Source organism: Pelecanus crispus, chromosome 20 (assembly GCF_030463565.1).
Source record: "Pelecanus crispus isolate bPelCri1 chromosome 20, bPelCri1.pri, whole genome shotgun sequence".
Classification (NCBI taxonomy): domain Eukaryota; kingdom Metazoa; phylum Chordata; class Aves; order Pelecaniformes; family Pelecanidae; genus Pelecanus; species Pelecanus crispus.
The window spans coordinates 1469874-1486353 of NC_134662.1; the positions used below are offsets into that span (position 1 = coordinate 1469874).

At 65.7% G+C, this 16480-nt stretch overlaps 1 protein-coding gene across 1 annotated transcript; it reads left to right on the forward strand.

Moving 5' to 3' along the window:
* Window positions 1-3005: 3005 nt before the first annotated feature.
* On the forward strand, window positions 3006-8504 carry CACTIN (cactin, spliceosome C complex subunit). The gene is given in 11 exon segments (XM_075723588.1): window positions 3006-3044; window positions 3046-3155; window positions 3714-4203; window positions 4754-4849; window positions 5332-5477; window positions 5564-5726; window positions 5858-5975; window positions 6199-6391; window positions 6746-6868; window positions 7036-7304; window positions 7822-8504. Coding segments are annotated over 11 exon segments (2238 nt in total). The 3' UTR covers window positions 8313-8504.
* Window positions 8505-16480: the final 7976 nt, after the last annotated feature.

Here is a 16480-nt window from a genome sequence, read left to right on the forward strand (position 1 = left end):
CCTTCATAGCAGCACTCAGGATGGGTTAATTCAGGTCCCAGAAGGTAACTGGGCTGGTGGGAAGCTCTTCCCCTCTGCAGTGTGCTGAACTCGGTGAGGATCTTCATGAATTGACGTTTTCTTGCCTACAAGTACAGGACCCAGACTTCCCGCCCCTTGCCTGCAGATGCTGAAGGGTGTAAGGTGTGCTTCTCTTGAGAGCATAGGCTGGGGGTCTTGCAAGCTGCTAACATCAGATGTATTCATGTATTTACCAAATAATCTGTCAAAAGTCTTTCAAGACACTCTCTCCTTTCAGTTGCTACTTGACAGCTCGTTCACCCCCTAGTAGCGTTGCTCCATGGCAGCCCCTGCAGTAGGCTGGGGAACGGCTCCTAACCCACCCCCATCTGCTTGTGCCAGTCCCGCCTGGGCGCCGCAGGCTGCGTGGGCAGTGCTACGGGGGCTCAGCGGTTTGGCGGAGGGGAGACGGGAGGAGTGCAATACCTAGAGACTAACCTGCCTCTGGGCTTGAAAGCAAGAGGCTTCAAAATGCTAACAATTCAGCCTTTGGGTTTTTCCCTCCAGAAGCGTGTTGCCATGCGTAGAGGGGCCAGAGGGAGCCACATCCCTTCTGTATGTTCAGGTGTGGCTCTTGGGAGCTGCGCTGGAGGAACATAGCTCTGGGAGGTTGGGCTTGGGCTGTCTGACCCGAGGCCCAGCTGCCCTGGTACCACCTTGTTCGTGGGTTGGTGGGTTTAGCCTCGTCGGGACTTTCCAGCCAACTGAAATCAAGCATCTTGTGTAAGATGGTTTAAGCATCGTTGATGAAGACTTTATTCCTTCCCCTCATTTTGGGGGTCTCTAAAGCTGCTTAGCCTCTGTGCAGGGAGCATCTGAGCCCCGTCTTCATGGAGTACCTCAGTGAATGAACTTGGCAAGCTGGAGCTGTGCTTGGCCCCAAGAGATGTGGGGAAACCCAGCCCTTTTGCAGCATGTTCATTCTAAGCATCATCTTTCCTCAAGTGTTCAGGCTTTTTGAGACAATCCTTGTGCAGTTCTGTAGCACTGAACCCTTTGGAGCGAGCAGGTCTGGGCACGGAGGGTTGGTCCTGCAAGAGGACGTGCAAAGGGCTTAGAGCAACTTTGTCACCGTGAGGGGACAGGAGGAACCTTCCTTTTTGGAGATGCTGATCTGAAATGGAAACTGCCTGTTCCCAGGCTCACACACACTCCCTGCTGTGTCACCTACTCCGGTTAGCTCGGTGCTGGAGAGCTGCTCAGCCTCTGCTTCCCATGGAGGCTAAAAGGACCTTGGAGTTTAAAGCTTGCTCTTAGCCTACCTCTCTGCGCTGTGCTGCAATGTGCGGAGTCAGAGGAGGGCAGGACGAGGTCTGGCCCACAGGGAAGAGCATGGGCCCTTTTTTGGGGAAGAGAACCCCCACCTGTCCTTGGTCTGAATGTCCCTCCAGCTGTACTTCCAGCTCATCCGGGACGTAAGTTGCCTGTACTTTCTCTGTCAGGGCTTTCTCTAGTGACACAGCAGCTCGCTGGCAGGTGCTGTCCCTGTAACCCCCCCGCTCTCTCCATCGTTAAAAGGAGGCACCGTGTTTCTCTGGCTCCTCTGGGATTTGAGCAGAGCAGCCCTGCGAGCCAGCTGGTTCCCATGCAGCCACTGCTCTCCTTCATCCCCATCATCCCAGCTCAGCTCTGCGGGACATGCCCTGAACATTGCCTGGTGCTGAGGCTGCTGGTGAGCTTTCGGCTCGGGCTCTCGCCAAAATGCAGGCGGCTGCTGCCTGCCAGGTGTGGATTTGGCAAGAGAAAAGTGGTATCTCTCTATATGCTTGCCGTCAAGCTCCTGGAGAGGCTCTGCGCTTCGCAGGCATGTGTAGAGCAGAGGTGTGGGGCGAACCGAGGAGCTGGTTTAGAGCGCCCTGAACGCTCACGCAAGGGATCCAGCTTTTGGCTGCTGCGGTCTCTGGTGAGCGGCTTGGCCACGTGTGCTGAAATTGCGCTTTGGAAAGTTTTTTAGTGAAGCCAGAGTGCTTGGAGGTCTTGGCACAGGGCTGGCACAGGCACCGCGGGCTCCATCACCCTGGGTCCTCGCCGAGCTCCGAAAGCACGGCCCGGCCCGGCGTTCCCCCTTCTCTCATTCCCAGCCACTGTCGTGCTCCAGCTCTTTTGGAAAAGGACAAGGCGAAAGCCACGGCTCAGGCGTACCGAATCATGTCTGATTTTTCTTTCTGTTGATGTCTACATTAGACCCGAGTATGTTCTATTGGATGTTCATATTCCCACTGATTTTCCGTGTCCGCTCTGTGCGTGCACCATGTAACGAATGTATGTAAGTAGGGGGGTGCGGGGGCTGGCGGCCAAAACGTGATGCCAACCCGTGGGTGTTGTCATGTTTCTCTTTTTTTTTGGGGGGGGGGTGAAATCATGAGTGCTTTATTTCTTTTTCTTGGTTGTTTTGAGGGTCCGTGTCCCCCCCCCCGCCCCCCCCCCCCCCCTTCGGGAAGACCTTTTTCCAGAGAACTGTAAATTGATGCTATCTGTCCTCGGCTCTGTGATAAAGCATACTGTAGTCTGTGCTGTGCTCACTGCGGGCGGCTCTGCCTCCTCTCTGCTGCGCCTCGGGGGGGAAAGGGAGAAAAAAGGAGAAGGGGAGGGGAGGGGAGGGAGGGGAGGGGAGGGGAGGGGCCGCCGCGCTCCCCGCCTCCCGCCGGGGCCTCGCCGCGGAGCTGCCCCGGCCCCGCCTGCGGCCCAGGCCCCGGCCCCGGCCCCGGCCCCGCCAACCTCGGGGGCGGCCGGGCAGTGGCGGGGGGCGGCCGGGCCGTCAGGCGGGCGGGGGGCGGGCGGTCGGTCCGTCAGGCGGGCGCGGAGGGCGGGGGGCGGTCGGTCCGGCCGTCAGGCGGGCGCGGAGGGCGGGGGGCGGTCGGTCCGGCCGTCAGGCGGGCGCGGAGGGCGGCCCTGCGCGCCGGGCGCTGCCGCAGGCCCCCGGGGCGGAGCCGCAGCCGGAGCCCATGGGCTCGGGGTCGCGCAGCCCGGCCCGCCGGCGGCGGTCCCGCTCGCCGCGGCGGGGAGCGGGGCCGGGAGCGCTCCGGCAGCCGGGAGGAGCGGCGGCGGCGGCGCAGCCGCAGCCGGAGCCGGGGCCGCCGGGAGCCGAGCTCGGGGTGAGCGGCACCGGGAGGCGGCCGGGCCTCGCCTGAGGGGGAGCCGGGCCGCGGTGTGCCGGGCGCGGGGGGGGGCCGGCTCCGCTGTGGCCGGGGGCTCGGGCGGGCCAAGCCAGGCCCCTCTCCCCGCCCCCGGTGCCCGGCTGGGCTGAAGGCGCCGGGGGAGCGCGGGGAGAGGCCGCGGCCGGGCCCAGCCCCTCGGGGCGGTGCGGGGGGTCCCGCCGGGCCCGCGCTGAGCCGCGGGGCAGCCGCGGGCACGGGGGGACCGGGGGAGGCTTGAGTACGCCCGGGCTGAGGAGGGGGTTGAAAGTGGCGTCCGCGGCACAAAACCAGCCCGTGTGGGGTTTTGCTGGGGGGAGGGGGGTGGGACAGGGGGGCAGGTACTGCCACGAAAGCGCCTTTGGGTTTTCTCGGCTCTGCTGGTGGCTCTGGACGCAGCTTGGGTCGGTTCTCACCGCACCTGCAGCAGGGGAACGTGCTCCTCTCTGGAGCGCCCGTTGTCCGACACGCAGCCAGTAACCATCTCCCGACTGAAGCACGGCTTTCCCCCCACCCCAGCTCCAACTCTGGCGATGAGAGACAGAAATGGAAGAAGAAGAAAAGCAAAAGCAGGGACCAGCACCATAAAAGCCAGAAGAAACACCGCTCGCGGTCCCGGGGTCGCTCCTCTGGCTCGAGCTCAGAGCGTGAACGAGACAAGAGAAGAGCCCGGAGCAGAGAGCGGCGGAGGAAGAGAGATGGCTCCAAGTCTTCTGTGTCCTCCGTCAGCTCTCCCTCCCCGCCGCGCTCCCGGGGCAGGGAGGAGACGGGGCAGCAGCTGAGCCTCCAGGAGCGCTTGAGGCTGAAGGAGGAGAAGAAGAAGCAGGCTGCGCTCATGAAAGCCTTGGAGACGCCCGAGGAGAAACGGGCTCGCCGGCTGGCCAAGAAGGAGGCCAAGGAGAGAAAGAAGCGGGAGAAGATGGGGTGGGGAGAGGAGTACATGGGTTACACCAACACCGACAATCCCTTTGGGGACAACAACCTGCTGGGCACCTTCATCTGGAGCAAGGTGAGCTCTCCTCTGTGTGTTGTAGGAGGCTGTTGGAAGGAGCTCGTGCCCCTGCGGCCACCATGGGACAGGACAGAGGAGCAGTGGGTCACCGGGGGGGGACCTCTGCTTGAGGCGGGAACCTCTGTAACACTAAAAGCAGCCACATGAGAGCAAAGCGCTCACCTAGGGCAGCAGCTGGGTGTTTCTGATGAGCTCAGTGGGGTTTTACCCCCTTTCTCTTGAAGACCCAGGTCTGTAGCCAGGGGTGTGGGATGAGGAGGTGCATCAGGGTGCAGGAGAGGGACCCAGACCTGCTGGGAGCTGCCAGCTGAGTGCTGGGCAGTGTTTACTGGTGTGTTAGCGCTTGCCAGGTCGGGTGGTCTCCCTGGGCTGAGCCTGGATTTTGCTGAGGGGCTTCAGGAGTAGGACTTGAGGGGTTTGGGGATCTTTGACAGGATCAGAGCTTGCTGGAGCAGCAGAAGCGGGTGGATGTGGTGGCATTTGCTGGCTGGTGAGAGACTGTAGAGGCTGCTGGGTTTCACAGCTTCCCTTGGCCACTCTATTTCAGGCACTGGAAAAGAAAGGGATCAGCCACCTGGATGAGAAGGACCTGAAGGAGAGGAACAAGCGAATCCAGGAGGACAATCGCCTGGAGCTGCAGAAGGTGAGATCAGAAGTCCCCTCCCTCCCACTGTCTGACAGAGAACCCTGTGGACAGCACAGTTCTCCCAGTCACTCGCCTGAAAGTCCCCTTGTTCTTCTCACTGGGGGTGCCCACAGGCTGTAGGATGTAGGATCGGGGGGACCGCAGCGTACTGACTTCTGCTATTGCAGGGTGAGAAGACTCCTCTTGGGGTTGAGTCCAGCTCAGGAGGTGCTGAGGAGGACAAGTGCCAGGTCACGGCACTGAGGCACTTGGTTGTGCTTGTGTCCCGTCCTCCAAAGGGCTGGCAGCGAGCAGCAAGCACCCGGCCCCACTGGCCCACGCTGGCTCTTCTGCATGGCTCCTGGCTCCCTGGGGGGCCTCGGGCCGATCGCAGGAGCCAAGGCAGCTCAGTGAGCAGGGTTACGGCTGCATCCTCAAACAGGTGTCCTGCATGGGTGCCCCATCCACAGTGGCCTCACGTCTCCCTTCACCCCGGGCAGGTGAAGCAGCTGCGCCTGGAGCGGGAGCGGGAGAAGGCGATGCGTGAGCAGGAGCTGGAGATGCTGCAGCGGGAGAAAGAGGCAGAGCACTTCAAAACCTGGGAGGAGCAGGAGGACAACTTCCACCTGCAGCAGGCCAAGCTGCGGTATGCGTGTGGCTTTGCAGGGACGGGCCCCCCCTAGGGAGCAGAGGATGGCAGGCGCTGCTCACTGTTCCTCTCCTCTTACCCAGCTCTAAGATCCGGATTCGGGATGGGAGGGCGAAACCTATTGACCTTCTGGCCAAGTACATCAGCGCGGAGGACGACGACCTGGCTGTGGAGATGCACGAGCCCTACACCTTCCTGAACGGCCTGACTGTCTCCGACATGGAGGATCTGGTGGAGGACATCCAGGTGCCAGCTCCGCCGCCCCTGTGCCAGGACTGGCTGAGGGGCCACAGCTCAAGGCTTCCCCCCTCAGCTCTGCTTCCCTGCCCATGGTGCCAGAGCAGATGCCTGACATCCTGCTTGTCACCTGCCTGCAGGTTTACATGGAGCTGGAGCAAGGGAAGAACGTGGACTTTTGGAGGGACATGACCATCATCACAGAGGATGAGATAGCCAAGCTCCGCAAACTGGAGGCCTCTGGGAAAGGAGGACCCGGTAAGCGGGAGGGCAGAGCCTGGTGTGGGTGTCAAGGGGAGCGTAAGCAGGGCGTAGGGTCTGCCGTGTGCGCGCAGGCTCAGAGGGGTTCTCTGGGATCTGCTGGATGGAGGGCTGTGGATCTGGCAGCCATCCCCTGCTGCCGGGTGCAGCCCAGGAGGAGCTGGGTGAAGGCAGGCTGAGCGCTCGGAGACTGACTGGCCGCCCTTGCCTGTCTGTTCAGGGGAGCGTCGGGATGGCGTCAATGCCTCTGTCAGCTCAGACGTGCAGTCCGTGTTCAAGGGGAAGACGTACAACCAGCTGCAAGTGCTGTACCAGGGCATCGAGAGCAAGATCCGGGCAGGAGGACCCAACCTTGACATTGGCTACTGGGAGAGCCTGCTGCAGCAGCTGAAGGCTTACATGGCTCGGGCCAGGTGAGAGCAGGGACTGTCCCCTGGCCAGGGCTGTGGAAAGGGGCAGCACAGACCCCGCCATGAGCAGAGATGGGGAGGCACAAACCCGAAGTCGTTGGTGGAGGAGTTTTGTACCTTTTCTGAGATGACTGGTTCTCCCAAGAGGGGAGAAGGGCTGGACACTCGGTCCCTTCTCCAGCAGCAGTGTTCAGCAGAGGTCTCCAAAGAGAGAACCAAACTGGAGGGTTATTCAGCCCAAAACTGTACAAAACGCAGCAGATTTCTACCTGATGTGGTGGGTGTCACAGCTCTGTGCAGCATGGGCATGAGATGGTTCTGCTGGGTGGGACTTGATGGCTCATCTCCTCTTTGCAGGCTGAGGGAGCGGCACCAGGATGTGCTGCGCCAGAAACTGTACAAGTTGAAGCAGGAGCAGGGTGTGGAGAGCGAACCGCTTTTCCCCATCATCAAGCGGGAGCCAGCCTCCCCCAGCGACAGGTACGCAGCCCATTCTTTGGGGAGCGCAGCCATCCAGGCCTCTCCCATGAGGCACCCAGGACAGAAAATACAGCCTCGTGCTCCTGTCCTTCAATAGACAGCCCTCAGGTGAGCAGAGAACAAGGGTACCATCCCCGTCCCAGTTCCCTCTTCTCTCTTCCTTGCAGGCTGGACCCAGAGGAGAACATTGTGGTACAGCCGGGGCCGTCCTCGGAGCCAGAGGCCGAGCAGGACACAGAGGTCAAAGAAGAGGCCGAGGGGGAAGCCGTGCTGATGGAGGAGGACCTGATCCAGCAGAGCCTGGACGACTACGACGCGGGGAAGTACAGCCCCCGGCTGCTGGGCACCAACGAGCTGCCCTTTGACGCCCACGTGCTGGAGGCCGAGGAGGATACGCATCGGCTGCTGCTTCTGCGTCAGCAGCTCCAGGTCACGGGTAGGAGCCCCGCGGGCAGGCCCTGCACCCGCCGGCCTCGCAGCCTGCCTGGCGCGGAGGGTGCGCCTGTGCTTCGGGGTGCGGGGCTGGAGGGGGGCACTGCCCTCAGAAGAGGGCGAGTAAGAGCTGGATCTGGAGCATGCACCCAGAGCTGGCCTGGCAGAGGGATGCCCCCGGGCAGCGAAGGGCGCTGTGGGCTGGGCAAGAGCAGGGAGACAGGGCTCAGACCGCTGGCGTTCCCTGCGGGTGCCTGTGTTGGGTCCTTCCCCGCTCCCAGCCACACCACCAAGCTCTTTGGGCTGCAGACAAGTGGGAAGGGTGTTTTGGATGAGTTTCTCAGCACAACTCAGCCCGGCGCCCACCTGGAGAGCGCAGGGCAGCGTGCACGTCTCTGTGTCCAGCTCCGCATCCCCTGCCCAGCGTCTGCTGCTCCTTCCCTCTGCACGCCTGGGAGCAGTGTCCCCACAGCCCGGGCCTGGCTGGCACTGCAGGACCGCGTGTCATCTCCTCCCTACAGGTGATGCCACCGAGAGCGCCGATGACATCTTTTTCCGTAAGGCCAAGGAGGGCATGGGCGCGGACGAGGCGCAGTTCAGCGTGGAAATGCCCCTCACGGGCAAAGCCTATCTCTGGGCTGACAAGTACCGGCCCCGCAAGCCCCGCTTCTTCAACCGGGTGCACACGGGCTTCGAGTGGAACAAGTACAACCAGACCCACTATGACTTCGACAACCCGCCACCCAAGATTGTGCAAGGTTACAAGTTCAACATCTTCTACCCCGATCTCATCGACAAGCGCTCGACGCCCGAGTACTTCCTGGAGGCCTGCCAGGACAACAAGGACTTTGCCATCCTGCGCTTCCATGCCGGGCCGCCCTACGAGGACATCGCCTTCAAGATTGTCAACCGGGAGTGGGAGTATTCCCACCGCCACGGCTTCCGCTGCCAGTTTGCCAATGGGATCTTCCAGCTTTGGTTCCACTTCAAGCGTTACCGTTACCGCAGATGAGGGACTGCTCAACTCCCCTCCAGACCCCTGGCTCAGGGGGGTGGGCAAGGGGGGTCTTGTCCCCCATCGCAGGCACTGTCCCACGGACATCCCCAAGGCCTGGCCCAGCACAGGGCCTATTCCTGAGGGTTTTCCCTGTCGTTGCTTTTATCCTGAGGGACTCCGAGACTTTGGTACAATTAAATAGGGGTTGTTTAAGCCGTGGCATCCTGTGCGCGGGCACCCCTTTCCTGCACATCACCAGCCAGTACCACGCTGGGCCAGCACTGGGAGCTCCCCTGCTCCTCTGGGGGCTGGGTAGCGTTGGGGGTCTGTCATCTCCCCGCGTGCTGTCAGCCCTGATCGCTCCCATCACCTGTTCCAGCCCCATGCGCTCCCCATTCCCGCACCGGCCCCCTCCATGCGCTCCTGTCACCAGTGCCAGACCTGCCCAGCCCAGATGCTCCCCAGCAGGGGCTGCAACGCCCTTTGCTCCACCTACCCCAGCAGTGCTGCTGCTGCGGCCCCCCCAGGCCCGCCGCCCCCATTTCTGGCACGTTTCCCCCCCAGGGATCCAGCTTCCCCAGCCTGGGAAAGCCACCGTCTCCCTTGACCCTGGCTGTGGGATGAAAGGGTTCAATGGCTGCGAGGCAGCTGCCTCTGGCGGGGAGGAGGCGAGGGGCATTGGATGGGATATCTCCTTACAGGGGAAAATCCAATTTCCATGGCCTGCAGTCCCTCCCACGCAGTGCCTGAGCGGCTCTTGCTGCCCTGGGCCACGGGCAGCCATGCTCCCCAGACCCCCAGCGCTGAGGTGGGGGTCCCCGAGGGCGTTGAGCGACGCTCAGCAGGTTTCGGGCACCTTGGGGAGTGCTTCAGGGCTGAGCTGGGACTCACTGGCGCCGGTCCCTCCGGGCGGTGGCCATGGGGCACAGCCACACTCGTCTGGGGTTGCCCCACATGGCCCCGTCCCCACCAGCTCCCGAACCCACCGGGTGTCCCCGCTCTGTGCTGAAGCGGGCAGGAGGGGAGGCCAGTGCGTGGTTAATGCCCGGTAGCGCAGCCTCCAGGAAACCTCTGTCTTTGCCATGAGCTATTGCAGCAAGGTTGTTTCCTCTCCGCAGGCCTCGCTGCATCCTGCCCCCCGGTACAGCCCCACGGCGGAGGGGCTCGGGGGCTGCCCAGGTCCCCCAGCACCAGGGCAGAGCTGGCCCTGCTGCGAGGGGGCTCCCTGGCCTCGGGGGCTGCCCCATGGCTGCCGTTTCCCCCCTAGCTCAGGAGGGTCGCCCTGTCCCGCTGCTCCCGGTGCCGCTGGCAGGATCCAGCCCTGCAGATGCCGTGGGAGCTCCTGCTCGGAAGGCTCCCACGCCGGCCGCAGCCGCCCCACGTGTGCCGGGGCGCAGCCTGCCCGGGGATGGGGGGATGGGGGAGACCCCAGCCGCTGCTGTCCTGCACGTGGGTCCCCCCTCCCTGCCCTGCCAGACATCCCCGGGCTGGCGGCTGGGCCGGGACACATCCCCCGGCCTCTCCTTCCTGTGCGTTATTTAAAGCCGTTGAGCGGCTGCTTGGTGCAGGGGGGTTTCGGGGCCTGAGCTCAGCGCAGGAAGCGTGTGAAGGCCCAGCCAAGGATGGCTTTGGAGGAAATAGGAAAAACTAAAAAAAGCCAGTGTTTGGGTGTTCTCCCTGCTTAACTGCCTGGCAGAGCCCCCCTGCCCACAGCCCCTCTCCCTCCTGGGCATGGGCACACTGCAGGGGAGGGGGCGGACTCCCCCAAAAACGTCCCACTGTGCCCCCAGCCTGGACAGGGTCCGTGTCCCCTCTCAGGCGCTGCCTTTTCCCCGCACCCTGACGTCGATCCCCGGACAGAGCCGCTGACCGGGCACGAGAGCCTGAGCCCCGGGAGCCACTGCAGCCGGGCACCCGCCATGGCTGGTGCAGGGGCTGGATCCAGCTGAAGCCCAGGGTGTTTTTTTTCCAGCCCTGGCTGCTCTCAGTGCTCCTCTCCACATCTCCCCGGTGTTTCAGGGGGAGCCAGTTATGTTCCTCTGCCTCGTGGTTTGCCACAGCACAGCCTTGGGTGAGTTTGGGAGGCACAGCTCTTTTCCGCTCCCAGAGACAGCGGCAGCAGCCGGGCACAGCGGCCGGGCTGGGTTCATGGCAGGGTGGGGCGGGTGGGTGCAGAGCTCCAGCAGCGCCGTGCCCACATCCTCTGTGCGCGCAGCCGTACCCCGTAGCAGGGTGGCGGGAGGGTCAGCACAGGCGAGCAGCATCCAGGCACAGCAGCCGGCTGCTGAGCTGGGTTCTGCTCATGGCAGGGCCGCTCCTGCTCCCGGCACGCTCCCCTGCCAAGGCCGGCTGCGTTCCAACCAGCCGTCACCCTCCTCCCAGGCTTTTGCCGTGACAGTCTTTGCTCCACACCAAGGGATCGAGGGACGGGGTCTGCAGCCCGGCAGTGCCAAGGCGGGGTAGCAGGAAAACCTCCTGCTCAGGCCTCTGAGCATCGCCCGGGTCCCGCACGCCCCGGCCTCGCTGGCGTTGATGGGATGCTGGGTGCATGGGGTGTCCCTGTGTCACCCGTGGTCTCAGACACTCCCAGTGCTTTGGGGCTGGATGGAGACGCTGGCACCAGGGATGGGCTCTGCCCTCCCCGGCGCAGCACGAAGAGCAGCGGCAGAGGCCGTCACATCCCCTCCTGTGGCTCCCACGCCTCAGCAGGACGGTGCCTAGGGCCGTGCCACCCCAGCGAGCCTGGCTGGCCACCACTTTGGGCAGTGCAGTCACACACTGAGCTCAGAGCATCGGGCTGGGAAAACCCCCAGCGTATGAAAACCTCCAGGCTGCGTCCGGCCTCATCCGCCGGGGTAGGGACCACCGGGGGTGTGGGGGGCACCCAGGGACGCTGCTGGGCACCCGCTCACGTCCGCGTGGCACCTCAGCCCCCCTCCACCCTCCTTCCAGGAGCTGCTGCCTCCCCCTTTCCGGGTCCCAGGGCTGGAAGGACGAGGCCCTGCTGCGGTGCCAGCCCGACGGAGCTGTGCTGATGTGGGTCCCGCTGGGACGGCGGCGGCGGCGGCGGCATGGCAGGACTGACCCCCATGCTGGACGCAGGAATCCGGCTTGGGTAAACAAATGAGTAACCCGGATAAGAGCAGGGCCCCGCTAAATATAGCCGGGCTGGCGCAGGGTCGGGGTGTCCAGCAGCAGCCCGTTCTCACAGCCGAGTGGGGACAGGTGAGGCGGGGGGACGCGGCCCAGCGCGGGCCACCCCTGGGTGCTGGCGCCTTCGAGGCCGCCGCGGGCCGGCGGGGTGCTGGGTGCTGGGTGCCGGGTGCTGGGTGCCGGCACGGGGGGCTCAGCGCCGGGGGATGCTGCGGGGGTTTGGGGGTGCAGCCCGGTGCGGCCGGACCCAGGCGGGGAGGTGGGCGATGGGGCCGGGGGGCCGGGGCGCGGGGGGGGGGGGGGGGGGGGTCAGCGCGGGGCCCGATCCGGACCCGGGGCCGGGGGAGCGCGGGGCGGGGCCGGGGGCGCTGCGAGCCCGGCCCTTCCCCCACGCCCTCCCGCGGGGCCGGGCTGAGCCGAAACGAGCCGAAACGAGCCGAGCCGGGCTGAGCTGAGCCGAGCCGGGCTGAGCTGAGCCGAACCGAGCCGGGCTGAGCCGAGCCGAGCCGGGCTGAGCCGGGCGGGTCCCGCCGGCAGCGAGGTAGGGCCCGGGTCGGCGCGGGGGGCAGCGGCTGATGGAGGGGCCGGGGGATGCACGGCCGGGGGGGGGGGGACTGCCGGAGGGGCTGAGAAGGACAAAGAGCCCACAAGGCTGGGATGGACGGACGGAGGGGGATGGACACACAGACCGCAGCGCTGGGGTAGACGGACAGAGAGACTGGGATGGACGGATGGGGCGGCTGGGACGGACGGACAAACTGCGGGGCCGGGCCGGGCCGGGGGGGCTGCGCGGGGCGGCGGGGCCGGGCCGGGGCCGTAAGGGCGGCTCAGCCGCCCGCTCTGCACGGAGGAGCTGGCGGTGGGGGGAGCGGTGACCCCATGGGGGGGGGGCCGTGGTGCCCCCGCTCCCCCCGGCTGTCTGTCCCCGGGGCTGCGCGTCCCAGGCTCCCCCCGGCACCGGGATTCGCTTTCGGGGCTTCCCCCGCCGGGGCGGACCCTGCCCCTCCGAGCGCCTCTGCCAGCGCAGCCCCCGCCCGCCGCCGCCCGGCAAAGTTCGCCGCCGGCTCCCGGGAAGGGCCGGGAAGGGCCGGGAAAGGGCCGGGAAAGGGGCTATTTTGGGCGGGCGGCCCGGGGGCAGCTTCGGAGCCCTCCAGACGCCGCGATGCTGCGGCCGGGGGCAGCCGAGGGGCGGGGGGGCCCTGGCTGCCGGCCCCCCCCAGGGCTGCCCCCCCCGGGCACAGCGCTGCGCTGCCGAGCCCCGGCCCTTGCACCCAAGGGTGCCCAGGGCGATCCCCCGGCCGCCAGCGGGGCCCCAGGGACGGGTTGGGCCAAGATGGGACAGGGACGGTGCTGGCTGTCCCCCGGCCAGCCCGGAGGGTGAGCGGGTTGGGGACCCCTGCCACGGGCCGCAGCAGGGACAGGCGAGGACGGCTGCCGTGCCTGGCAGGGACCATCCCCGTTGGTGTGTCACTGCTTCCCGTCAGTGTCCTCTGTGCTGGGTGTCCCGGGGATGTCCCTGCTCCAGGCCAGCCCAGCTCCCCAGCAGCGGGTCCCTTTGGCGGCTGTGGGTCCAGGGTGCGACGCCAGGGCCCCGCCAGGTCCCCATCCCCATGACGTGGCCGTTGCCTTTCCAGTCCCAGCTGATGGCCTGGAGCTGATCCGCTGCCCAGAGAGCCCCTGCCGCGGGTGTGGCTGGCGGTGGGACCGCGTCCATCCCCGGCAGGGACGGCTGTGCCCGACGGCATCCCGTGGGACCACCTGCACAGGGGACATCAGGCTGGAGAGGCAGAATGGCTACGGCAGAGAAAGTCCTTGTCCTTCCAGGACAAGGTGGGATGGGGCTGTCCCTGGAGAGGGCCAGCAAGCAAAGAGGAGGGACTGGACACGAGGGACAAATGCAAACACCCTGCAGCGTCTTCTGCAGCCAAGCACCACATCTGGGTGGCAGAGTCCAGGCCAAGGGGGCACGTGGGGGGTGGGGGGGTGTTGCTGCTGCCCAGTTTGGGGTCCCTTTGCAGGTGTGTGGTGCCCCACTGCCCAGCAGACCTCCCTACCCAGCACCCCCCAGCCTGATCCTGCCAGCCCCATGCCCAGCCTGGCCTCGGGAAGCAATGGGCTGGGGCAGGAGCTGTGCTAATAAGGAGCGGGCTCCTGCATTCCCCATTAGCCTCTCGCCTTTCCCTCGCTAACCTCGGATGTGGCCAGGGCAGGAAGCGGCACGCAGCGAAGGCAGGGCAGCCTGCAGTGCATCTGTGGCATAACGCTGACCCATGGGCTTGCGCAGTGCCAAGAGCCCCATTAGTGCCCATGCCGGCCCCTGCTGCTGCCTCTCAGCCTCCAGCAGCCCGTTTCGGAGACAGCTCCTCTCTGCCGGGATTTTACCCCAGCACCCTTTGTCTTTACTCACGACCAAACCCTCCCTCCCATGGGATCTCCCTGGGAGGGTTTTGCTGGATCCGGTAACCCCGAACCCAAGCGCGTGGGTTTGTCAGGGACAGGCACTGGGCTTAGGGTGTCTCCTGCACAGGACCTGCCATCCCCACGCGCAACCTCCTGCGGTGGCCACCTGTGATGGGGGGAGACAGTGAGTGAGGAGCCCCGGCCTCCACATGAACCCCTTCCCGTAAGTGCCTCTGCTTTGCTCTGGCGCGCGCGGGGTTCAGCTCGCTCCCAGCTGTGCTGGCGCTAAGTGGCCCCTCTTTAATATTTGATTCCCTCTAAGTGCTGCACAGTCCCAGGCTGGCCGGCCGAGGCAGCTCTGTGCGGGGCGGCACCCGGCTGCTCGGCCCCTCAGCCCACCCCAGCATCACAGCCGGTCCTGGGGCAGAGCCCCCCTGTCCCTGGCCCTGCCAGCAGCGGTGGGTGAGGGTCCAGGTCATGGTTGCGCTGGGGTGGGAGGGGAGGACAGGGAGGGGACATGGCTGATGGTAGGGTTTGGGGTGTGCAGGGCGGAGATGCCGGGGCTGGTATATCCTTGCCCAGCCATGGTGCCACCGTGGGGAGATCCCCGCTCTGGACACTGTGGGGAGAGAGGTCGGATCCTGCCGCACTGAGCCGGTCGGTGACAGCCGTGGCTGTGAGTCCCGGGCGATGGGGGCAGCAGGACGGCATCGCCCCGCGGGCTCCTGATCCCCAGCCACGCTGGAGCGAGCGTAGGGAACACCCCGGGGCGGCGGGGGACACACACTTGAGGACGGTGCCCCGAGAGCATGGGCAGGCAGGTGGCAAGGGACAGCTGGAGCAGGACCTCCGCGCCATGGCACCCACGTGGCATCACTGTGGGGCAGAGGGGGGAATTTGCCACCTCCCAGGGAGGGGAATCCCAGGGGACACGGGAAAGGCTGGTGGTTCCTTGGGGACCATGACCTGCCACACTGAGGCCTGACCACATGTCTCAAGGGGACTGTCACCTTTGGGGCTGCCACAGCCATCCCTCTAGGACTGGAGAAAACAAACAACAGCAAGTTTTTGCTCTTGTCTCATGGAAAAAGCTGGGGCCGTCCTCGCGCTGCGGCAGTGAATCACCGCCACGCTCTGCCAGCTGCCTGTGCCGGGACGGGGAAGGGGCTGTGCCCCCGCTGCCATCCCCAGCACCTTCCCTGCTCCCCAGCGGCCGCCGGCGCAGCCGGCGATGGGGGCGAGGGCAGGGGTGCTGCTGTGCCAGATGGGTGCCAGCGCCCTCAGCCCTGCAGCCTGCCTGGATGCGGCCCTGGGGGAGGATGTTGCAATGCCTGGCGCCATCCCAGCCCCAGGACTGTGGGATCGGCGCACGCCTCGGGTGTGCGCGGCGACTCCCAGCCCTGTGGCTGCTCTCGTGCCGGGGGCCGGAAAAGGGGTGGCAAGTTGGGGGGTGCCAGGCTGCGGGACACGGCACAGGACTTGCCGGGGTCGGGGGGGATGCAGAGCGGAACCAGATGCAGGCCGAGCCGCTGGGTTTGGCCCCGATCAGGGTTGGCTTGAGGTTTGACTTGGGGACAGAGGGCAGGTGGTAGTGCCACCCTGCACGAGGGGGAGGCAGGGGTGCCGGGACACCCACGGCCGGGGGGCACTGCAGCGGGGTCTTTGCAGAGGTGGTGGGCCGGGGATACAGCTGGACATCCCATGGAGCCAGCGGGCTGGGGACGGTGTCAGCCAGCAGTGTGGGGATATGGGACAGATGGGGTGGCAAGGACATCCACAGCCCAGGAGAGGAGGGTGCTGGCCCTGGGGTGCCTGGTCCCCACTGTTGTCATGCCTCTGCCATATCCCACATCACCTCATTTGCAGCCTGGACTAATTAGCGATGGAGGCAGCAGCCCTGGGGCTTCCCAGGCGCTGGACCGGCCCTGGGTCACTGCCCAGCAAGCCAGCGTGGCATCAACCGGGCTGCCCACGACCGCAGCCGTACTCGTGGACCCTGCCACAGCCACTGGGCCAACATCCCGGTGACAAACCCTCGACTCCAGCTGCGGTGGGGCCGGCGGCAGGGAGAACAGGGATGGCACATGTGTGAGCCGGCTGCGTGCCCCACGGCTGCGGGTTGGCCGTGGTGCCAGCACTGAGGGGCACAGCACACGGTTCCAGGCATGGCCATCACATCCCGTGCCTCAGTTTCCCCACCGCACTGCGGGAAGGGGGGCTGCCCCCATTGAGCTGAGGGTGCAGGGGGGGGAAGGCGCGGGGCCGGGGGGGGGGGGGTCAGGGTGCAGCCGCCCTGTGCCTGCACACCCCATCGGGTCCCCGCCGCCGCAGCAGAGGGTGGATGTTGCCGGGGGTGTCTGGGCCCCCCCAGGGTAGGAGGGAGCTGGTGCCGTAAGAGTTGAGCTGCCTCTGCCGTGCTTCTCCCAGCACCCACCACGCCGATTAGGGCCTTGCGGCAACGGCCCCATGTGGCTCGCAGCTGGGGATGGTTAATCCCAGCCAGCGGCGGGGCTGGGGCCCTGTCACGCACGGCCGCTGCTGTGCGAGAGCAGTGCCAGCCTGGCACACGCTGTGGTCCTGGTGCGGTGGCCCCCTCCGCCGCCCATGGGATGCCCCACATTTGCAGGCTC